General features: G+C 37.6%; 4 protein-coding genes across 6 annotated transcripts; 2 read left to right on the forward strand and 2 right to left on the reverse strand.

The window, feature by feature from the left end:
- The first annotated feature begins 6722 nt into the window (after nucleotides 1-6722).
- On the forward strand, nucleotides 6723-8035 carry LOC108564684 (FGFR1 oncogene partner 2 homolog). 2 transcript variants are annotated; one of them, XM_017923773.1, is made up of 4 exons: nucleotides 6723-6790; nucleotides 6844-7052; nucleotides 7117-7494; nucleotides 7561-8035. In XM_017923773.1, the coding sequence occupies exons 2-4, from the start codon at nucleotides 6918-6920 to the stop codon at nucleotides 7669-7671; spliced, it is 624 nt and encodes a 207-aa protein (XP_017779262.1). In that variant the 5' UTR covers nucleotides 6723-6790; nucleotides 6844-6917; the 3' UTR covers nucleotides 7672-8035. The 2 variants fall into 2 exon arrangements, with proteins under 2 accessions (XP_017779262.1, XP_017779261.1); XM_017923772.1 differs by lacking the exon at nucleotides 6723-6790 and having other exon boundaries at nucleotides 6797-7052.
- Nucleotides 8036-8694: 659 nt separating this feature from the next.
- LOC108564688 (signal peptidase complex subunit 3) lies at nucleotides 8695-9602 on the reverse strand. Its single transcript, XM_017923777.1, has 4 exons — nucleotides 9337-9602; nucleotides 9113-9275; nucleotides 8945-9048; nucleotides 8695-8880 (listed from the first exon to the last, which is right to left on the reverse strand). The coding sequence occupies exons 1-4, from the start codon at nucleotides 9477-9479 to the stop codon at nucleotides 8751-8753; spliced, it is 540 nt and encodes a 179-aa protein (XP_017779266.1). The 5' UTR covers nucleotides 9480-9602; the 3' UTR covers nucleotides 8695-8750.
- Nucleotides 9603-9724: 122 nt separating this feature from the next.
- On the forward strand, nucleotides 9725-18468 carry LOC108564686 (E3 ubiquitin-protein ligase UBR2). Of its 2 annotated transcripts, XM_017923775.1 has the most exons (6): nucleotides 9725-10058; nucleotides 11690-11735; nucleotides 12348-13171; nucleotides 13352-14596; nucleotides 14666-16839; nucleotides 16906-18468. In XM_017923775.1, exons 2-6 carry the CDS (start codon nucleotides 11714-11716, stop codon nucleotides 18086-18088), a joined length of 5448 nt encoding a protein of 1815 aa, XP_017779264.1. In that variant the 5' UTR covers nucleotides 9725-10058; nucleotides 11690-11713; the 3' UTR covers nucleotides 18089-18468. The 2 variants fall into 2 exon arrangements, with proteins under 2 accessions (XP_017779264.1, XP_017779265.1); XM_017923776.1 differs by lacking the exon at nucleotides 11690-11735.
- Nucleotides 18469-21229: 2761 nt separating this feature from the next.
- Nucleotides 21230-23871, reverse strand: LOC108564683 (putative Ras-related protein Rab-33). The gene is made up of 3 exons (XM_017923771.1): nucleotides 23463-23871; nucleotides 22301-22564; nucleotides 21230-22231 (listed from the first exon to the last, which is right to left on the reverse strand). The coding sequence occupies exons 1-3, from the start codon at nucleotides 23628-23630 to the stop codon at nucleotides 22067-22069; spliced, it is 597 nt and encodes a 198-aa protein (XP_017779260.1). The 5' UTR covers nucleotides 23631-23871; the 3' UTR covers nucleotides 21230-22066.
- Nucleotides 23872-24216: the final 345 nt, after the last annotated feature.

Genomic DNA, 24216 nt, shown 5'->3' on the forward strand with positions numbered 1-24216 from the left:
TTTTTTTGTATTCGTGCGTAAACTTTTTCTACTTTTCTAACCAAAACAAATAATTTAAAACAAAACAAAAAAAATGGGCGATTCGGCCCGGATTCTCGACGCGTCTCTGTTCTGTTCTTCAATTGTTTCACATAAATCGAGCGGTTTGTTATCTAGTCTTTAATTATTTTTATTTTTTAATTTTATATGAAAAAAATATATATATATTGAAAAAAAAATATATTAACAATAAACATAGTCTAATCTAATCGATTAAGTAGCCTCTAAGTCTGTAACATAACCTTAACACATATATACAAGATGATGAAGAAGAAGATGGAAAACAAAAGGAAAAAAAAATGTCACCTGACTGTTTGTTATGAAACAGGTGACGACGGTTAAGAAGTTAGGAGGAGGAGGAAAAACAAAATAGAAACGAAAAAAAAAACTGCCAGTTGATGTTAATGTTGAGAAGAAGAAGATGAAAAAATAGAGAAGTGGATCTCCATGTGCCTTTTTGAACGGGGAATTAATGTTTAGTATTTATTATTATTACTACTACTACTTTCTACTATATTCTATATTAAAATGTACGTTTAAGTTTCCTTAATTCTGATAATATGACCACACATATTATCACTTTACTTTTCTCTCTTTGCCAAAGTGTATTTATACCGTGTGAATGTCGTTTTTGTTTGTTCGTTTTTTTATTTTTTTAATTATTATTATTACTTTTATTATTATGATATATATATTTTTTTTTGTATGTAATAATTTTCATTTTCGGTGCGCGAAAAAAAAAATGTGTAAAAATGTGTTGATTTTTTAAATAATTTTTGTGCTATTTGCGTAAAACTCTAGTGTTCTCCTTTTTTTTTTTTTGTTTCAATTGAAAATCGTGTGTACATATTTGAATAGAATCTTAGTACGTTTTTAGGGAGGTTATTAATATTTTTTTTTTTATTATTTCGTTTGTTTTTTTTTTCACTTGCGACAAATATTATGTAATTAAAAGAATGGAAAAAAAATACCAAAAAAAAATAAATAATTAAAATATTTACAATAAATATGCAAAATACAAAAATATACAATAACGATTTTTTTTTAAATGAAAGTTTTTTTCTTTTTTTCACCATTTCCTCTTCTATTTCCTGACACACACACACACGCCACCTACGATGATTTCCTCTCGACATTTTGATAATAATGGCCGTGCGGATTTTATTGGTTGCAGCGAAACAATTCCTTCGTGATAATAACCAGTTTTACGATTGCAAAATTGTAAAATGAAACTCGCTGATATGAAATGCACTGCGAAAAATAAACAGATTTCATTTTATTTACTTCATTTTCTTCCTGCTCTCAACAACTGTCATTTTTTACTTGTGTCAAAGTTAAGAACAAAATATTTGTTGTGTCATTTATTTCATTCGTGGTTAGCGACATCACTTTATGACGTATGTCAGTGTCAAATTGACAGTTGACCGCATTTTATAATGTAATACGATGTGTATAATGTAGTCTTAATATTTACAGAAAAAAAAAGGGAACTATAAGTCTAAATGTTAGTTTGTTAGATCGTCAAGGGTGCAGGTAATTTCAACAATGCACTCGAAATGGGTTTAAGTGAACGGAAAAAGGTGTAGCCGCACTTCAGAATGGGAAAAAAGGTTCTTTCTGTTGTTGTTGTTGCAAAGCTGTGTATAATTAGATTAATTCAATGGGAAATTTGATTTGAATTGACGGTTTTCTGGAGCGAGCGAGAGTTACGCAACAAAATTCTTCACTCTCTCCTCTCTTGGTGAGCAGCGTTCATATTATAATGAAGCGGCATTATGATCTGCATTTACTACTATCCCGACTGAACCCTCCATCCAAGTAAGGACTAGTAGTCCTAGTTAGTCCAGGTGCATATTTCTGGTCTAGTTCAGAGCACCGGATCGACCTGTTTCTTCATTCCTTTCATTTTCTTCTCGCTCGATACTTTCGCCAACTTTGGTCCTTCTCTTTCTCTATTTGGTTGGGATCAAAAGAAAATAGTTTTCTGATACTAACAATGAAACACAATAAGCGCGCTACAAACTAGCAGCAGCAGCAGCAACAGCAGCGTGATCCACCACCCGTACAGGGGTCGACCCCCTTTCGTTATATTTCAATACTTTCCTTCTGTTATTTCATTCCTTTTTACCATTTTACCACCGTCTAATTTATCTGCTTCCATTTAGACTTAAATCTTTACATTTTGCTTTGTTTCTTGCAAACTAGAAACGCCACTAAGATATTTAAACATTTTCATTAAAGCTAAAACTATAGGGAATTCAACTAGCCCACTTGGATATTTGTGGTATTTATACTTTTCCCATAATTCGCTGTCAAAATTGAACAAATTCATTTTTTTAAAAAAGCAGTATATTCACATTTTGCTATGTTTCTCACAAATTAGAAATACCACAATGATAATTGATTATGCGAATTAAAGCTAAAACTATAGAGAACAAAATGAGTTAATTTGGAGATTTGTGGTATTTATACTGTTCCCATAATTCACTAACAAAGTTGAAGTAATTAAATTTTAAGCTTCTACAAAGCAGTGTCTACACATTTTGCTAATTATCTTGAAAATTGAATATAGCACAAAGGTGATTGTATATACTAATTAAAGCTAAAACTATAAGGAATCAAATAAGTTTAATTTGATATTTGTGGTTTTTATACTTTTCCTTTAATTCACTATCAAAATTTAAACTTTAAAAAAAACTGTGTATTCATATTTTGCTACGTTTCTCGCAAATTATGAATATCACAATGATAATTGAATATGCGAATTAAAGCTAAAACTATAGGGAAAAAAAATAGTTTAATTGCAAATATGTAGTATTTATAGTTTTCTTGTAATTAATTGTGAAAATTGAACTAATTAAATTTTAAGCTTCTACAAAGCAGTGTATACATTTTTGCTATTTATCTTGAAAATTGGATATAGCATAAAGCTGATTGTATATACTAATTAAAGCTAAAACTATAAGGAATCAAATAAGTTTAATTCGATATTTGTGGTTTTTATATTTTTCCTTTAATTCACTGTCAAAATTGAACTTATTCAACCTTAAACATTGAAAAAGCTGTGTCTTCACATTTTGCTACATTTCTCGCAAATTAGGAATATCACAATGATAATTGAATATACGAATTAAAGCTAAAACTATAGGGAAAAAAAGTAGTCTAATTGCAAATATGTAGTATTTATAGTTTTCTTGTAATTAATTGTGAAAATTTAACTAATTAAATTTTAAGCTTCTACAAAACAATGTCTACACATTTTGCTAATTATCTTGAAAATTGTATATAGCATAAAGCTGATTGTATATACTAATTAAAGCTAAAACTATAAGGAATCAAATAAGTTTAATTTGATATTTGTGGTTTTTATACTTTTCCATTAATTCACTATCAAAATTGAACTTTGAAAAGGCTGTGTATTCACATTTTGCTACGTTTCTCGCAAATTATGAATATCTCAATGATAATTGAATATGCGAATTAAAGCTAAAACTATAGGGAAAGAATATAGTCTAATTGTAAATTGGTAGTATTTGTAGTTTTTCTGCAATTAATTGTGAAAATTGAACTAATTAAATTTTAATCTTCGAAAAAGCAGTCAGTACCTTCAAAATTTGCTTAGTTTCTCTTAAACTAAAAATACTAAAATGATAATTGATTTTGCGAATTAAAGCTAAAACTATATGGAATCAAATAAGTTTAATTGGAAATTTGTGGTATTTACACTTTTCCCATAATGCACTAACAAAGTTGAACTAATTAAGTTTTAAACGCAGTGTCTTCGCATTTTGCTATATTTGTCGCAAATTAGAAATACCACGAAGCTAATTGAATGAACTAATTAAAGCTAAAACTATAAGGAATAAAATAAGTTTAAATCGATATTTGTGGTTTTTATACTTTTCCTGTAATTCACTATCAAAATTGAACTTATTAAAAATTAAACTTTGAAAAAGCTATGTCTTCACATTTTGCTACGTTTCTCGCAAATTAGGAATATCACAATGATAATTGAATATGCAAATTGAAGCTAAAACTATAAGGAATCAAATAAGTTTAATTCGATATTTGTGGTATATATACTTTCCCTGTAATTCACTATCAAAGTTAATGATTTTTTAAAAATTAGTCTCTGCACATTTTACACTATTTCTCTAAAACTACAAATACCACATACAATCTAAAACATGCAAATTAAAGTTAAAATATCATTGGTCTTAAATGCTATCGATTCGTATACTATTCTTCATTCCAAACAATTAAAATCCGCATTTCTGCAAATGGAGAAATGGAGAGAAAAAGAAAAAAAAGGCGATAATCGCGCGCCGTACAAATATCGCAGGTTTCCCTTTAATTTTTAAATCACGCCTCGTAAATTCCGCCGTTCCTTGCCATTCGTAAACGTGCCTCGGTCTCCCTCCAATGGAAATGACCGAGTTCAATGCATTTATTCAGCCAACAACAACAGCAACAACAAAAAATAAAGAACTGTAAACACCACAAACGATATTAAAACTACGACTTAAAGTCGCAATTTCCAAACTAAAATTCGAATATTTCTTACAATTTTTCCTTACAATGTGTTTCGTTTACTCATGATTTTTGTGCATTCCTCGAAAGCCGCGAATTCCATGAACAATTATGCAAAAGTATATTTAAAAGTGTAAGCAATAAATAACATACGGACACTTAATCGTGACGTTTAATGGATTTTGAGCATTTTTTTTAAGTGTTTCGTGAAACGTTTAAATTCCACATAAAATATCGAATGTGTAAATTAAACTGTAGGGAACAATATTGTATATAAATAGAAAATCGTGACATTTATAGTTTTCGCGTAAATCATGGTTAAATCAAATTGTAAGCAGAATTTTTAATATTTCTCAAAAACTATATGAGATAAAATGTATCCGAAAGATGCATACGAAACTTGGATATTTGAGGAATGCAGCCAGTATGTACACGTTGCTGTGCTATCATAGGTTTGGCTGTAATTCGAAAAATGCACTCGAAAAAGTAATGTCTTCACATTTTAGTGATTTTTTCAAAAACTACAATAGATAGAATGGATTGAAAAGATGTATTTGAAAGTTGAATAATTGGGGAAGGTAGTTAGTATTCAAATATTGCTAAGGTTTTGTCCATTTAGTCCAAAATTAAAGTAATGATAATTAACGTTCGAAAAAGTAATGTCTTCACATTTTATTGATTTTCTCAAATACTATAATAGATAGAATTGATCCAAAAGTTGTATATGAAAGCTGGATTCTTGAGAAATGTAGGTAGAATTTATACATTGATGTGGTTTCATCCATTTAATGGGCATCATAATGAGAAACTCTACCACACGACTCTGTTAACTACACACATCAAAACTAAGTCTACAGACAATTAAGTTTGTGGTGTACATTTAAGTTTTAGCTACGAAACACTTCAATTACTAAATATTCTTTATTTGAATGAAAATAATCGAAAGATATGGAAATAACGCCGGATACCTGAACAAACAAAAACAATCTTGTTATCATTTTGTCATGGAAACGGAATATTTGTATTTATTATATTGCATAACAACTTGTGAACTTTTTGACAATTCTACACATTTTTAACGTCGAGAACAAAAAAATAAAATGAAACTTTTCTTATTGAAATCGTTTGTGATGCAATGGTTGCTTGTTTTTAGATGAAAGAGACTAAAATAGTTTTTTTTTTTTTAAGTATTTCGTAGGAAAGTTCGTTGGTTTCGGATGCAGTGAGAGAAAAAGACGGTTAATTTCTATTTTTAATGCGCGTTATCAGCGGAGAGACCACCTTTCTCTCGGTTTCCGGTTCCCTCCGACGAAAATAATTCGAAATAAATAATTATGCGCACGACCCTGCGGGCCTTATCACAACGAGAAACGAAACAAAACAACAACCCAAACAAACGAAACAAATAAATAAATAAAAGACGATCGAAAAGAAGAAAACACGATTTTTTTTTTGATCTTAAGCGTATGGAAATGTTACGGTTATTGTTTCCCATAGAGCGCCGAACGTCGGGGCTAATTACCCCCATTCTCTTCTCCCCCAACAATACTTAACGTATCCGTCGTTTCCATATAAACCAATTAAATCGTCAATTTCACTGATTAATTCAAGTGTCTTGAAGCAACAACACGGAAACTAATGTTGTTTGTTTTCTTAATTTCTATTCTCTCTTCTTTTTTTTTCCGCTTCTTTCTTTTGTTTTCATTTCGTTCGGTCATGGCCCCCCCGAAAGATGAAAAATAACTCACTCACGCACGAAATAAATCTCAATCAAGTAGAGGAATTAATTACATACAAAGAAAGTAGGAGGAAATTGGACTTGATGATTAATATTAGCGTGTGTACTTTCTTTTCGAGCTCTTTTAATTAATTAATATCAATTTAACTTTTTAACTTTAACTCAAATGTATTTCAAATTAATGTAAAGGAATTGTTCGATCACTGCAGTTTTAGTTAAGATTAATTTATTTAATTATAGTTATGTAATTATTTAATTATGCAAACTAGATAATAGAAATAGTTAAGTCGTAGGCAACCAAATGTGCATATGCACAGATTGTTAACTGGCGTTAATTGATTAATAATTAAACATGGAATTCGATTGAATTGATTGGTTGATTTAAATAATTGATGTGATATTGTTTTTGGTAAATGTACCATCCTGGTACTGACGTATGTGACAGCTGTTAAAGTGACATTGACAGGAGATGTCAAATCGGGGGTTTGTTAGTTATTTGTTGTTGAGGAAGTGTGTCGTTGTATGTTTTCGTTTAGGTTTTTAGTTGAAGCCCGTTTGATGTGAGAAGGAGCGGATTCGGTGAAGCGAAAGTAACACGATCGTAATAAGAATGTCTCTGAACATCCAGCAGATAATAACAGATGCCAAGGAGCTGGCTGGGCGTCTGAAGGAGCGCAACTGTTTCGCGGATATGCTGCTAAACGATACGCACGGAATCAGAAAAAAGATTGATGCCATGAAACAGGTAATTGATTCGCAATCCGATTGAAGGTACAATGATTAATTTGTTGTTGTTGTTATTGTTTTAGTACAAGGATGAGGTTGATGAGCTTAATGTGCTGGCTCATCAGAAGCCGCACACCTCTCTTGTGGCTTATATACATATGGAGAATCGCAACCTGATGGAGATCAAGGTGGAGAATATTGAGCTGCGGAACGCGCTCGAGGAACATCAGATTGCATTGGAGCACATCATGACCAAATACAGATTGCACACCAATCAGCAGATTTACAGGTCGACCATTGATTTCTCATTGCTGAACGATCAGAAGTACAATGAGATCATCAGGGATCAGGCGGAGAAGATCAAAGAGATGGCCGCGATCATGGAGAAGGCAGCCTCCATGGACGACGACAAAACTTACCAAGACGGTGAACTAATATCAATGCTGAAAGCTGAAAACAAGGTACTAAGAAATAACACTTTCAGTTCTTATTTAATTAGCAGATTAACTCGGTTTCAATCTTCGCAGGGATTACGCGAGATGCTGGACATCTCCTGCAAATTCGGATCGTTAGGTAAACTGTCCGCTCCGACAACGGAGGACAAGAACATACAGACCGAGCAGCCGAATCCGATCTGAATCGGTTTCCTTCTATTTATTAATAAACACACAAACACATGCCCCACGTTAACCAATTTTTCAAGAAGAAAAGAGCACTATATATATATTATATATATCATTCGTTAACTTATATGTATACCTAATACTGTTTTCATTTATTTTTTAACGTATTTATGAAACGTTCGTTTCTCTCTCTTTTTTTAAATTCAACTTAGTGATTGTTTGTTTCTTTTAGAGGATGCTCAGGATTCATATTTCGATTTCATCATTACATTTTATTTTTTTTTTGTGAAGCAGTAGATTTCATTTGTCTTCTCGCTCTGTTTGTTTTTGTTGACTTCGCGGTTCGCGCGAGGTTTATCTCCATTTATCCGTTGAATTTCGCTGTGATCAGAAATCTCTGTGCCCATATACATACATTTATATTGTACACATACTCGTCGATGTTTTTTTTCTTGTTTTATATAAAAACCTGAAAACTAATAAAAATTTATATATCGTAAAACAATGATCATTTTACCTTTAATTTAAAAATAATAATTTGTGATCTTTTGTTTAAAGCTTTTAATTACCAATAGGATGTGTCGAATAGACTATAAAACTGTGATTGTGATGATCTGATTGGCTGAACTAGACGAAAGTAGGAGTGGCCATAATGTATGCAACATATCGAACATTAAAATGTATATTGAGTTATCAAAAAATGTATCCGCTTTTAGAGAAATTCAGAGCATTATGTACATTTTAAAAACTCGAATTCTGTGGTTGTATCAGATTTACGTAATTTTGGTAATAAATAATTGGTCAATCAATATAAATGAACTATATTGAATACACAGTTACAAACAAGCAACCACATATACTTATATATTAAAAAAAAATCTATATTTAAAATTATTGCAAGTATAAAAACGCATCCAAAGTGTTAAGTTGAGGCAGCGTATATATCACAGAACAAAGGTAACGTGTATTTGGTAAATTGTAGAGATCGGTGCGATTGGATTAGAAAATACTGTAGAAAACGAAAAGGAAAACGAAAAGAACGTGTAAAGAAAAAATATATTCTTTTCTCAAAAACGAAAAAACATAAATTACAATCACATCCTCGAGGTGGTGTACTCTACGGGGAATTTGAATGAGTGCGAACCGTGCGCGAAGATGTTCGGAAGGAAGCCGGCATTCGGGATGATGTTCCACGACAGCGTCAACGTAATGTTCTTGTTACCCCTGGAAACGATCCATTAGTTAAAAACAATTGCATAAAATTAAAAGTACTGTATAGTGTGCTCACTTCAGACCGTTGCCATCGTCCCAGAAGTAATACTTGGTGTTGGCGTTCTTGAAGTCCAGAACGGCGTTTTCGCCGCGAAGTATGATCTTATCCCAAAGTACAACCTACAAGTAATCAATTATATATTTTTTTAAATGTACAAGTATGAGTGGAACGGATGAAACGTACTTGGTTCAGTTTGTTGTTGGCTGTTTCGTATTCGGCTGTTAAATAGAGGAACAGTTGTTTGACATTCCAATTGAACAAATGGGTGAGATCCGTCTGCAGATCGAAGGTGAGGAAACCCAGGTCGTTCTTCTCCCTGGAGGCACTGTAGTCTGGCACGTTTTTACTGGAAATAACAGCCGATATTATTAGTGGTTTGGAGCGGGCGATTGCAGGATTCGACTCACACAACAACATTCACCGTTCGCATGTCCGCTTGAGTGCGGTAGTTCAGGAATACGGTGGAGGCGAAACACACGAAAGTAAGGCATGCGAGCACGCTGAGAGCGTACGCGAAGATCGCGTTGCCCCTCTGCAACACGGAATGCATCTCTGAATGCACTTTTAAGTCAGAAAACAGCTCGAAACCGATAAACGAAAACACTGCAAGCTGCGACGCTGACACTGACACACACAAGATACACGTCAGAAATAGTGACTGTCAGCTGTCACCAGCAGTAGCGGTGACAGGTGTTACAGGTCTACCAACCTGAATCGCGTTGTCGGTGACGAGCGGTGAATTTCTGCGAATTTCCACCCTCTCCTGTGCAACGGCAAGGGTTGCGGCGACGTTGTGAGAATGTAAATTTTTTTTCCACCGGTCGCCGGCTCGACCAATGGCTAAACGGTTTCGCTTTGGCAACGTTGAAATTTGACAGTACTTAAAATAACATATGTCAAATATGTATCATTTATTTGCGTTATTTTGTTGGAGAGTTAACGAGCGCATATCTCGACTACGTTGTGTATAACAACAACGTTACTGCAATCGTAGAACCACGATCGTTGTTGCAGCTGACGGAGACGGAAGTTTGCGGGCAGGAAAGGAGCGACGACGACGAGTGTCCTTTGCGCGGGGCCACGAAGAAGCGCGCTGGACGACAATCATCACCGCTGTAACAATTGAAAGGTAACCATGATCTGCTATTTTCTTTTACACTTTTACATTCAACTGTCATTATTATATATATATATCTCTGTATATCTATATATATATATATATATTCACATCATCTTCTCTGTCCGTTCAAAATGCATTATTGGACCATGTCCATCATCGGCATAGACTTCACCTTTTCTACTGATCAACTGCAAATTGGCAATGCACCCGGTGCACTTGTTGTGAAAATCCCAGACACTCATGCCAAGTCCTTTGTTTTCTTTGACCTGTGCTACGGAGTTATAACCTTGTTCACACATACACATATTTCTTTTTTTTTTTTTGTTTCAAAATGAGCAAAGATTTTTTTTTTCATTTGCACTAAGTCAATTTGCATGACACTGTGATTTGTGCAGTGTTTTTTTTTTTGATGTGAGGCACTCGTGGAGGGATGCTCTGAGCGTATCACACCCCAAAAATAGCACAGGCCAGGTTATTTTCGTCTCTCAGGCTACAGAGGGAATCTTAGGTTATGGCCTGTCTCTAAAAATACATGCACCATCCCCCTCAGAAACATCTCTGACAACAAACGTTCTTCGCTAATGCCAATTATATCAAATTTGTCATTCGACTATAAATAATCTATTGTTAATTCGTTTGGTCTGCCCACTGTTTACTTATTATTTTTTTTTACTTCCTTAATTCAGTCATCCCGCTTGAATTGCAAATGAAATGCATTTGAGATGGAGACAATAAGGAAGTAACAACAATTTCGAATGTGATTAATGTATATGTGTCATATGCATATTTATCATCATTTTGGTGGACATTTAAATATCGTATTGTAATTGCGAAACTGACCTACTGTTAACAAACATTTCTGGTATTTTGCCCCAATAATCAAAGAATTGCAATTGAAATTCTAACCATAAAAGAAATTTAATAATATTTATATTGCAATAATCATACAAAATTAGAATGTCCTAATCATTTTTTATTTAATAATTAATAACATTTCGGTATTAAAACTGGAAAAGAAAAACGTTGTTGTGCTTTGAATTACGATATAATTAATCAACTTTTTAATGCGCATGTTGCTATTACATTTATCAGTGTGCGGTTTGCTGCAAAATTATTATTTTTGTCGATGATTCGGTGATGTACATTTGTGCTTTTTAAAAACGTCAACACGGAAGAATGCAATGTATTCTGAATGCACACAAAATCGATGTTAGGAACGTTGCAATGAAGATGATTCAGGGAAAGACAGTTTGTCCAAGGATATTCTCTTTGTGTTTCTTTCCTTGGAATGGGACAACAAGCGGATGCGATGAGGTGGTAGATCGATGCGAAGATCGGAAAAAGATAGACGCATTTCGTGTGTGGCGCTCCAATTTCAATCCAATAAAGGATCAATGATGTATATATATATGTATGTATGTGTGTGTGTATAGTAAAAGGACATTCACACAATCGAATTTTTGAATATTTCATGTGAGCTACAGTTTGCGCGCACTTGCGGTTTGTTCACCTCGCATTTCCCACCTATTTCTTCGTGATCTCACCAATCGCGTCGACGAAATTAACAATTACACGTAATTACTATTAGGAAATGTGTGTAATTTGATATCTAACTTATTAATTGTTGGTTTGTTTTACAGATTTGCAATTAGTGAAATTGCACGATGATGAAAGAGTGGAAGAAAGGTGATGATGTTGTGTGTGTGTGTGTGTGCAACGCGTTCCTTTTTGTGTTTTTTTTTTCTTTTGAAATTTTCGAAGCAAGGTTTCCCCTCGATCTTTTCCTTATCCGTACGTCGGACACCTTTCCATAAATGGTCGTAACATTGAAAAGTCCATCTTCTTGCGACCTCCGTATTCATTCTAACTCACCCTCCGCAATAGCTTGTTGTTCTGTTTTTTAGTTTTTTGTAAGTTGTTGTTGCGAGAGGCATAAATCACGCTTGCAAAAATTTGCGCAAAACACAAGATGCGGAAGCGTTCGAAACCGGTTCGAAGTATAACTAATGCACGGTGTCGAAGGACGAGACAATTCAATAGGTCAAGAATCATTGGATTTTAACGAATTTTAATTGAATGATTGATTAATCTGAGCTTACAAATTCAAATTTACTGTTTGTTTTCCGAGATGCGTGTAAGTTTATTATATGCTTTTCGGCAACAGCTTCAAATAATAATCGTTCGTGTTTATTGTTTTTTTTTTGTTAATTACGTGTTTTTTTTTTCTTTGTTTCTGTTTGATTAATTGTGTATTTTATTATCTATTGTATTTAATTTGTTTTGTTTTTGGTATTGCAGTTATGGATGAAATGTTGGCAGACGTAGATATGAAACCATCGTTGGATTCAATCGACACGAAGCAGGTGACTGCTAAATGGATAAAGGAGTATCTGGACGGAGTTCTGTCCCTGAACCATTTCCAGGACTACTGGAAACGATGGGTACCAAGACTGTACTCACCCACATTGAACGAGAGCTGCCTGAATTGGAGCTTCAACGAGGACGATACCAATCGCATAATGTTCACCCCATTGGAGGAGTTCATCTGCAACGGTGATCCGGCTGTAGTACTCGCAGCGATGACCCAGTTGGACAAACCGCCATCTGTATGCGGTCGCGTCTTCAAGCTTGGAGAACCCACGTACAGCTGCAGAGAGTGCGGCATGGACAATACGTGCGTCCTGTGCGTTAGCTGCTTCAAACAGTCGCAGCACAGGTTCCACAAATACAAGATGGGAACGAGCACGGGTGGCGGGTGTTGCGACTGCGGTGACAAAGAGGCATGGAAGAAGGCGCCCTTCTGCGACATCCACATCGCAGGCACGATCCGCGGGGATGCGGACGAGGCGGCGGTCGACGACGGGGGCGGAGGCATAGAGAGTACCACCACCACGCCCACAGCCACAGCTGCCGCCTCCGCCGACGACGCCTCCAAGGGTTTACCAGAACACATGGCAGAAAGGACGCGGATCGCATTCGATGCCGTCCTTTGGTATGCCTACAGTCTCCTCACCTCAGAGTATTCGGTCGAGTTCATCTCGCGTCTCCCCGATGAGAACATGCAAGAGAACGACTCTTACTGCACGATACTCTACAACGACGAAGTGCACACGTTCGAGCAGGTATTTGATGTGTTTAATACTTACTATTCAATTACCGTAGGATGACCAAAAAAAAAAACAGCAATTATTTAATGATTACTATGACCTTTACAAAATTGCTACCAATTATTTTTGGTCACCCGACGGAAGCCTAAAATATCTCAATATGTGATTGTAATTGTATTTTCTGATCGTGTGCAGGTTATAGGCACGATCAATCGTGTAATCAAGTGCAGCCAGCGGAATTCAATAGAGTACGTGACGAATATTGATAGGGAAGGAAGAGCGGTGGTGAAGTGTTCGGACATTCAGCATTGCAACGAAGTGAAAAGTCAGATCGAGAGTATAACTTCGAGGCACAGCAATAAACCTCTGAAGGTGATCGTCGTCCACTCGTACATAGTCGCCCACCAGATATTCGCTATGAAGCTGTTATCCTGGTTGCAGGCGTTTCTAGCGCACGGTGAGGCTTTCCGAGCGATCTTCACCGAGGTTGTGCTGCGTCCCCGATCTGGATATTCAATTCTTAAAGGAATTATGACTAGCGATTCGCAGCTGTGGAAGAGCGCTAGAACCCATTGGCATCGTCTCCTCATTTCAGGAATGCTGCTTGAGTATGAAAACAAGAAGGCGCTTGCGAAAGTCTTCACCAAGAACTACGGCAGCGTCATGAAGGATTACATCAAGGACGACCACGATCATTCGTTCTCGATCTCGTCTCTGGCAGTGCAGCTGTTTACCGTTCCGACACTCGCGCATCATTTGATAGCCAATGACGATGCTCTTTTCATATTGCTGAATACGTTCATATCCGAGTGCTCGCGTAAATGCAATGCCGTCGGTAAATTGGAGTTTGAAAAGAATGTCTCAATTGGTAACTTCAAAAGGGCGCAGTACATTCTGTACGATCTTCGCTACCTTCTCTCATCCATTCCTGACAAATGGACGGACGATATGCGACGGAGCTTCTTGCAGGGACTCTCGATCCTCCTCAATCTGATCACGATGATGCAGGGCATGGATCCTGTCACCAGACAGATAGGTCAGCATATGGAATACGAACCCGAATGGGAATCACCCTTCAATCTGCACATCAAACTGGCCTACTGTATATCGTTGGTACTGAAGTGGTGCGGCACCGATAAGGTCGTCCTTGTTAAGGCGTACAGACTGACCCTGAAGAAGCTGCAAGAAAATCCATGCTACGATCCTAACGAGCAAAAGGATCTCCGAGAACTCTGCAACTACAGTGTGATGTGCCTCAACTACGACGTATCCACTAAACCGGTGTCCATCCATTTAACACTCTCCAGGTTCCTGGCCGGTCTTCATCTGCATCTCGAGAAATTCGAGCTGTCATTTGACGGTCCCGAATTCGACATGCCAAAACCAAATCCGGTCCAGCTCATCGAACCCGTGCTTAGAACTCAAGTTATGATATCGCAAGTAATTATTATGCTCTTAGATGTAATGTTGTCTTATACTCAGGTCTCTTATACTTTCACTATTTTGCAGGTACATGCTGGAATGTGGAGACGTAATGGTTACGCTCTTTTGAACCAGCTATACTTCTATCATAACGTGAAATGCCGCACGGAGATGCTGGACAGGGACGTGACTCTGCTGCAAGTTGGCGCCTCCCTCATCGAGAGCAACGAATTTTTGATTCATCTTCTCAACAAATTTAACCTGATCAATTGGGCCAACTCCGGCTTCGAATCTGTAATATTACGCAACAGGGAGGACGACTCCACCAGGCAGACCATTTACTTGCTGGAGGAATTCCTGCAACTTTTGATCGTCATCATCGGCGAACGGTATATACCCGGTGTTAGCAACATAACCACCGAGGACAGGATTAAAAAGGAGATTATACAGCATCTGTGCATCAAACCACTGCCCCATTCGGAGTTGAACAAAACGATACCGGACGATTTGACGCACGAAACAGGTCTCGACGATGTGATCGAGGAGTTGGCCGTATTCAAAAAGCCCAACCAGACGTACGGCAAAGGTGTTTACGAACTTAAAAACATCTTCTTCAACGAATACAACGTATTTTACTACCACTATACGCGTGAGGAACTCTCCAAGTCGGAGGAGGAGCAGAGGAAAAGAAGGACCAATGCCGGAGAACTGGAATGTTGTCCTCCTCCGCAACTGCCCAAGTTAAATCCTTCGTTCAACATGATTGTGAATCTGCTGCAATGCGACGTTATGCTTTTCATAATGCAGACTGTGTTAACGCGCGCCAATAATTTACGCGCGATGAGCTTCTCCGAACCCCAAGTGCACAAGACGCTACATTTGATCGGGTACGCTTTGCAGGAGGAAGAATCCAAGAACTATCCGTTCTTGTTGTTCAGCGAGAAAGCTGTACGCTATAAGATACCCTCACTCGTCGAAGAACTGCTCTCTTGTCCACGAGTGGAGGCGCACAAGGCTTTGGTAAAGTGGGTGCTGAGAAAATTCAAGGATGTATTGAGGACAGACGAGTCCACGGCGTCAACGTCCAATACCACTGAGGTAACTGAAAAGAGACCGTTGGATAAGTCGGATGACGAAGAGAAGGAACGGAGGGCGAAGAAGGCGGCAGAGAGACGTGCAAGGATCATGGCCCAAATGACGGCCATGCAAAATAACTTCATCAAGGAGAACGCACAGATGTTCGAGGAGGCCACCTCGGAAATGAATCGAACAGAGACGACGAGCAGCATCAAGATGGACACATCATTGCCGATTGACGAAGAACCAACTGCCTTAGGGCCGAACCAGAGCACCAGGTTAAATGTGGAGAAACAGCTGGTGTGTATATTGTGTCAGGAGGAGCAGATGATCACCGCAGACGGACCGACCATGGTTTTGGCCGCGTTCGTCCATCAAGCTACCGTGCTCTGCCAGAATCGAGGTTACGAAGAAATTATGGACGTCTCCAAACAAGATCCTCTCTACTTGCACGCGAATCTCGGTCCGGCGCCACACACCAGCACCTGCGGACACGTAATGCACAGCGCCTGCTGGCAAAAGTACTTCGACAATGTCAGACTTAAGGAACACCGCCGTCCGTACCGTCTACGTCATCCGGCAAGCTTCGACGTAGATAAACAAGAGTTCTTGTGTCCTCTTTGCGAGTGCCTCAGTAATACCGTATTGCCGCTGGTGCCGTCGCTTTCCACGATTCAGACCAGCTACCCCAAGAACCGTATGGCCTTTGACGACTGGCTCTTCTGCATTCAGACGACCACCAGCAAGAAGCTGAAGGTTTGCCACGGCACCTTCAAATGTCAGGAGGACTGCAGTAACGCCCACTGCAACGCGTGCGAAAACGCTTCGAACAGCGGCACCGAACCGGACTCACCGATCGATTCTGATTCTGCCACCTGCACCATCCAGATGCACCAGGTCTACCAGTCCAGTTCGCACGAACATCTGAAGCAGGATTTCGGCGACAAAGCCGCAGATTTCTTGGCGCTCTTCCCGCCTCAGCATTCCGAGCTCAGTAGCAGCTTAAAAGAGATGATCCAGTTGTACACGCAGGTGACGTACACACGCGGCCTCAACTTGAACCCGCATCCGTCCGATCGTCGACTCGCCCCAATGGCCTGGAAATCGTGTTCATACACCATCCACTCCATCGAGACCATACTCAGAGAGTCGAAAAAACCGCTGCTAGGTTCTCTGTCGAGCAGGTAATAGTAGTATAAGTAAATACTAGTGAATAAGGTAAATTAATTAATGTTTTTTGTTTGTTGCAGGCAACGAGATTGCCTCGAGAGTTTGGTGAGGATAATGGGCGTGCTTGGACGAACGTGGCCTAGGAGCATCGTGATCAGTAGTCACGGTTTGAGGTTGCTGTCGATACTTTTGGAAGTGCCCGATAAGGGACCCTCGATCCTGCAATGGGATACCTTCGGATTTTTGATTCCACTCACCTTTTCACTGCCCAGTTTGTTCTCGTTGGACGAACCCGCGCCAATCCCGACTGGCGGAACACTCGAACTGCACACACTTCGTCTCATGTTCATTTCGCATATAGTGAAGATCCTGATTCAGATGGACATGAAGGAAGTCGCAGCAACCGGAATGGAAACAGAAGATGAGGACGAACAAGGAATGAACGGGGTCTTCGATGTTCTGAAACTGATGAGAAAGCAGGTGGAGAATGTATCGGGAAGGGCGGTGTGGTCACGCGTGCAAGAAGCCTGCATACCCTTCCTGCGATGCTGCGTTCTCTTCTACCACTTCCTCACTGATGTGCCTGCTCCATCCGCGTTGCTGGAGAGCGGCGGAGACACCTTCGAGACGATGTGCGCCTACCTGGATCTGGCGAGGGAACCAAATCAGCTCTTCGGATCGGCACGCGTCCTCGAGATGGTGGAACGCTGGATCAGGCACGAAGACGTCCAGATGTATCTTCTCGATAAAACATCCGTATTCGCGGTGAAAGAACCGCTCAAGCTGAACCACCTGGTGGAACTGCCGCAGGACTACAGCGAACTAATCAACACGGTGTCCTCGTTCACCTGTCCCAACAGCGATCACGAGGACTCGAGGAATCCAACGATGTGTCTGGTGTGCGGTGAAGTCCTCTGCTCTCAGAGCTACTGCTGCCAGACGGAGTTGAACAAGGTCATCATAGGGGCGTGCAACTACCACGCGCACCGATGCGGAGCCGGCGTGGGCATCTTCCTCAGGGTCCGAGAATGCGAGGTCATGTTCCTCGCTAGTCCCCATCGCGGCTGCTACGTGTCCCCTCCTTACCTTGACAATTACGGCGAGACGGACCAGGGTCTTCGCCGCGGCAATCCGCTGCACCTCTGCCAGGAGCGCTACAAGAAACTCCAAACGCAGTGGCTCAGCCACAGCATACACGAGGAGATCGCCAGGTATATCGAGTCCAGCAACAATATTGTACCTGCGCAATGGCAGCATTTATAAATTTACAACACGCACGTGTATTGAAGAGTCGTATACAATTATTAGACGAATTCAGACAAAAAAAAATACTTCTGCTACTTTCTATATATATATACATATATATATATAATTCACTTCACCTAACTACAACTACTAATACTAACTGTTCTCTGTTTTTGATTATTTTTCGAAAAGAAAAAACAAAAAAAAAAACAAACAATTGATTAAAACAAATTATGACGATTCGAAAACCGAAATTACTTTACTCACTCACACTCTGCTCTGCTGCCGTTGTAGTTGTTGTTTTTTTTTTATCTGCTACCCTGTAAATTTTTGTGATTTACATTTATTTTCTAAATTAAATGAAATGATTAAATGCGTACGTACGTTTTGTACTTTCACTATATTTCACTATATATACTCGACACGCAATGACACTTCTTCAAATAACAAAAACAAAATTTAAATTGGTTACCTAGCAACAGGAGCAGTTACATATGGCAGTTTTGTAACTAGAGCAAAATATAGTTATAGATATATACTTACATACGAACACATACGCTATGTTTGTTCTTTTCGTTTGTTTCATTCTTCCTTTTTTTTTAATGTACATATTATAATTATTATTATTATTATTATATAACTTTATTGTGTATTTAAGTATTTTTATTACGGATCTTTCTTAAAATTGTTGAATAAAAAAAAGAAGAAGAAGAAATGTTTAAAAAATAGAAACAAAATTATAAGTAATAATAATAATAGTGCGCATCGGATTTCAACGGATACTTAAATATTTTTTATTGAATTTAACAAGATAAAAACCCGGTAATAAATGAATTAATAATACATGCTGTTACATACTATAAATATATATATCTTATTATATGCAACTCTCTCTATATAAATATATATTTATTAAGTGAGTGCTTGAGGACTGATTTGACTGATGGTCGAAAGGGATGGATGTATGAATTTGATGATTATATTGTGTGTGAATGGGAGTGCGCGTTCTTGGGAAATATTCATGATTTAGTACGTAATATAAATACATACATTTATGATCTGTTATTATGCAATAAACGACAACAAAAACTTAAAAACACCAAAAACCAAACGAAACACTTATTTATTTTTTTTTTAAATTTTTGTGAATACCATTTTCTTTTTTTGTTTCCACACGCACGCACTCGTCGATCGTAAATGCACGACGCCTTTTCCATCGTCGTTATGGTGACAGAAAACAATCCAACTTGATTGAAAAGAGAAGCCAACGATAACGGTGGAACAAAAGAAATAGTGTTGTGAAAGCAGCGAAGCTTCGTTAGCGATATTGCCTAGACAACAACAGTTTTTTTCTCTCTCTCCTTCACTTTCGATGGAAAATAAATGCGAAATTTGAAAGAAGTTAATCGTTTACTTATTTTAGCTATTAAATCCTTTCAACATTATTATTTTTTTATCCATCCATCCATCCAGGAATTTTCGTTAAATCACGTAGCTTAACTTTTGTTAAGAAAAAAACGTGAAAACTCATCGAAAGAGTGATTTTGAAGAAAATCCAATTCATATTTTTTTTATACTTCTACAGCTCGTAGCGGGCGACTTGATTGCAACACGAAGATGTCAATAGGCTCGTTGAAAAGGTGAGGTATTCAGCTTTCAATTGAGTGATAGATCATGTAATTATCTTAAGAGGATGTCGAGAAATTCACGAAAAATGAAAAAAAAAACGTTGTTTCTCTGTTACGTAATGCACATTACGTAACTTTTCTTACATAAAAAGTTGCGCAACGCTTGCATGCATCTGATTATGCAATAAAATCATAAAAAAGTTTATTACTTTTCGAGTTATTAACGAAAAACTATTTTTTGACAAATCCAATACACTTTTTTTTTACTAATTTCTACAGCTCATAGCAGGCGACGCGGCGGCAATACGAAAATGCCAGAATGCTCGTTGGAAAGGTGAGATATTCAGCTTTCATACGAGTGGTCGATGATGTAATTATCTTAAGAGGTTGCCGAGAAATTCACGAAAAACTGAAAGAATATCGCAAAAATCGTCTATTCCCTGTTACGTAACGAACATTACGTAACTTTTGCTTCATACAAAGTTGCGTAAGGGTGGCCCATCTTAATGACCCGGCGCATCCGCCACGAATAGTAAAGTGTTTTAAGCATCTTTCGGTTGTCTGCAATTGCATTAGGAAATTGATGTTGTTTTGCGCAACTGTTGCATCCAATCCAATTACTTTCCAGAAATAGAATGACGTAATTCGATCACGAAATGTATACAACCAGAGAAACAACAGTTACGTAAACTGAATCAAAATGATGTCGCCATATGCATAGCTTTTGTTTTATTAAATTATTTTTTTTAGTAATTTGGACGAACATTGGACGTCCCGGCGCATCCACCATTTCTCCGACAGAAGTGTTTCGAAAATTAATTAGTTTCATGATTTAGAAGATTGATTAACAATATGAATTCTTTGATTTGAGGACGAATGGAAAGGGTTAATGAACGATTACAATTATTGTGCAATATTTATTTGAAGTGAACCAGTTTCTACAAACTACAGTTTGACAATATTCATTTATTTTTGGCTATGACACATCGATTTCAATTTGGGATTGATTACACAAGCGTTTGTTTTTTTTTTAAACAAATGAAACTACGCGTGATTGTTGGGCTTTGCTTACATAAACAAGAAAGAAAAAAAACGAAATTAAAGTTAAAAATTTTGCAATTACTTACAATACATATATACTACAATTCAAATGGAAAATTCTAATCATATACACAATTTTCGTAAAAAAATATTGTCTCGAGAAAATGCATCCTCTTTGATTTTTTTTCCTTAACAACTATAACATTATAAATTATTGATTTAACAGTTAACTGAGATAAATATCTACAAAATGGAATTTGGTAACAAAATGTATACTATTTACATATATCAAAAACACGTTAATAAAATATAATTTTCTTCTTATTTGCAATCGCCTCGAATTCTCTTCAATTATTGTATAGGGTACACATATATAAATTAGATGGATGATTCTAAGTGAATGTAGCGGGGAGGAAAAACACTGAGAGCTTCGGGGGCCCACGACAAAACTTATAATTGTAATATCAACAACAAAAAAAAAAGTAAAAACATAATTGAATGAACGTCGTTTAACTAATTAACGTTTGTATGTTTGTATTAATTAGTTGAACGCAGTGAACTGAACCCCTTGTGCTACGACCCTGAATGCGGATTACAGAAGATCGATATTCCAATTAGGATTGGACCATAATTATATATTCAATTTCAAAAGCATTATACGTCTCGAATTAATCGATATTGTACGTTCATTATTAGTTCTTTGATCATTTATAAAAAAAAATATTTAAAAAAAATTTCAAATGATTGAACTGGAAAATTCCTGAGTTTCACCCTTTAAATCGACCGACTTTTGTTTGTTGTATATCTTTGTACTTTCTGCTTCATCGGCGCGAAGAAATTACCTGAAATTTGGTTGTACTGTAAATTACGAGTGTGCGTGTCGACGCACGTAAAGTGTTTCGATATCAAAGATTACCGTTCAATTGTAAAAAAAAAACTGAAGAATGACGAAGAGATAGATAAAATCGCATCTGAAAATCGTTGATGACAGTTGAGACAATCCGTGATTAGCACCAAATCCCTATTAGTGACAGTTTAAAATGTCAAAATGACAGATATGTTTCGAGGTGTTGTCAGAATTATAGTATCAATTTTGGTTTTTTCTATTATAATTTGGAGATTGTAGGATTTGATGCTGATATCAGAGGTGTCCGATCAGCCACTGGACGCTACGCACTACTAGTTTATGTGGTCCATAATTCAGCTGCATTGAATCGTGAAATTATATCAAAAAAAAAGATATATATTTGAATGTTGATTTTGGCAACGCCGATGAGGAGGACTCCTGCGGAATGTGCGCAGCTTATGTGTGTGTGTGTTTGTATATTTAACATACGCAATTGGCCAATTCGTCCTCCATGGGGCGTTCCTGCAAGATGACGCAGTCCGAAATGCGAATGTTGCGCTCGTGCAGAAGCTTGTGGGCGATCGTCCTGAAGATGGTCTCGATGTTCTCCACCTCAGACTCCAACTTAGCAGACGTCTCGAACAGCTGAAGAAAGAAGGAAAGAAACGAACGAATCATTAAAGAAAGGAGTTGTGATCAGTTTCATGCTGGTACCGGCATCTCGTTGTCATCGGCGAAACGCTGAGCCTCGGATTTGCTGACAGCTCGGACCGCCCCTTCTTCGCACTTGTTGCCCACCATCACCTTGACGATGTCGCTGCTCGCGAAACGACCGCACTCTGTCAACCAGTACTGGAGATTGTCAAAGGACTGCCTGTTGGTGACGTCGTACATGATGACCACGGCGTGCGCCTTCCTGTAGTAGCTCTGCACCATCGAATCGTGTCTCTCCATTCCGGCAGTATCCCAGATCTGCAGCTGCAAACAAACGAACAACAAAAAAAAAACAATCGATTGATCCATCAGATTGACATTGACATTTCTATTGAAGCGATCCCGGCGCATCCACCAATATTCAAATCTAATTGGTTTATCGTCATTCAATTACTAAACACATCATCAATAATTTGTCGATAATCAAAAAAAACACACATTATTTCGAATATCAACAATAAAGATTTCATGAAATTAAACAAAAATAAATATTTATTTATTTTAATCGCATCAATATTTGTAACCAATGAGATATCAATATCTGTTGCCAGGGAGAATCGACAATAGAAGACCACTCCCAGTTTATAATAAGCCATTAAATGAAATCAATCACTTTTTTTTTACTCATTTTGTTTCTTATATATAAAGTTACCATAGTAATTCAGAAATTATTACTTTCGTTTGTTATGAATTTGTTTAAAATTGACACATTTAAAACAAAAGAGATTTATATCAATTTATGATCTCTTTTGAATAGGGCCTTTCAGGTTTATCGTCCCCTACAAATTTTTGGGAATCGAACCAACGACCTTTTGTATCAGATTTTCGTGATACAGGCCACAATTGAAACACTTTATATAATCGATGAAATCTGTATTTTTGAAATAATAAATTAACTTCGCTTCGCTTCTTTTTAACATTTTTTCATTATTTTAGTTTTAAATACTTTAAAATTTCTTCATTAACTGTAAAACTAATAAGTTATGCTTTATTGTGTATCTATGTATTGTTTCTGGAATGTGTGATTTAGTTTTCTTTTAAATATTCTTTGATTTAAAAAGTTGTTGTAACTTCGTTTTGGATGAAAATAAGAGATGGCATACTTTTGAATCGTCTGATGATGCTGAAATATTTTGAAATTATATATATTTTGAATGGTTACCGTGACCAGTTGATCATCGAGCAGGATCATCTTCAGGCGAAGATCGACGCCGACGGTGATGATGGAGTGACCGAGCGGAAGACCCTCGCAGAAGCGGTAGGTCAGGGACGTCTTGCCGACGTTGGGATCGCCGACGACGATGACTTTGTATCCGATGCGATCGGTCATCGTTTGGTCGGAAGAATAGTTAAACCGGAAGTAAGAACCTCCGCTTCAGTCGCAATCGGAAGGAAGAGTGAACTTGCCGCCACCGGCGAACCAAACCTCCAACTCCCACACCACCGCCACCAATCGATACATCGATTTTCAGCGGGGGCGGCCGGGTCCGGTCCACAAGCGCACCTCCAGCATCCAAGATCAAGTTCACACTTTGGGTTCGGATGGAATCCGGAGAGGCACGAGACACGATGGTGTTCGTGCAAATCTGCATGTATTCCTGCGACCGCCCACGCACCCTAAATGTCAGGGGTGACGTGCAAAATAAAAGCACACACACACACAGATCGCATCACCTATGCGCATGCCATATTCGGATTGATTTGCTGCTGTCTCTCTGGTGCAACAGTTGAATTGAGAAAAAAAAAACAAGAAACGAACGGATTGCCGGAAACAAGGAAACAAACAAAAATCAAATGCATTTCTATGGAAACACCTATTTATAGTTTGGAAATTTGATACGTCTCAACGATATGCGTACTCGCCAAAACAATTATTGGACATTCAATAGAAACTTCTCAAAACACCACGAACAGCA

The sequence above is a fragment of the Nicrophorus vespilloides genome, unplaced genomic scaffold (genome assembly GCF_001412225.1).
Source record: "Nicrophorus vespilloides isolate i.1.1-1 unplaced genomic scaffold, Nicve_v1.0, whole genome shotgun sequence".
NCBI classification, from domain to species: Eukaryota; Metazoa; Arthropoda; class Insecta; order Coleoptera; family Silphidae; genus Nicrophorus; species Nicrophorus vespilloides.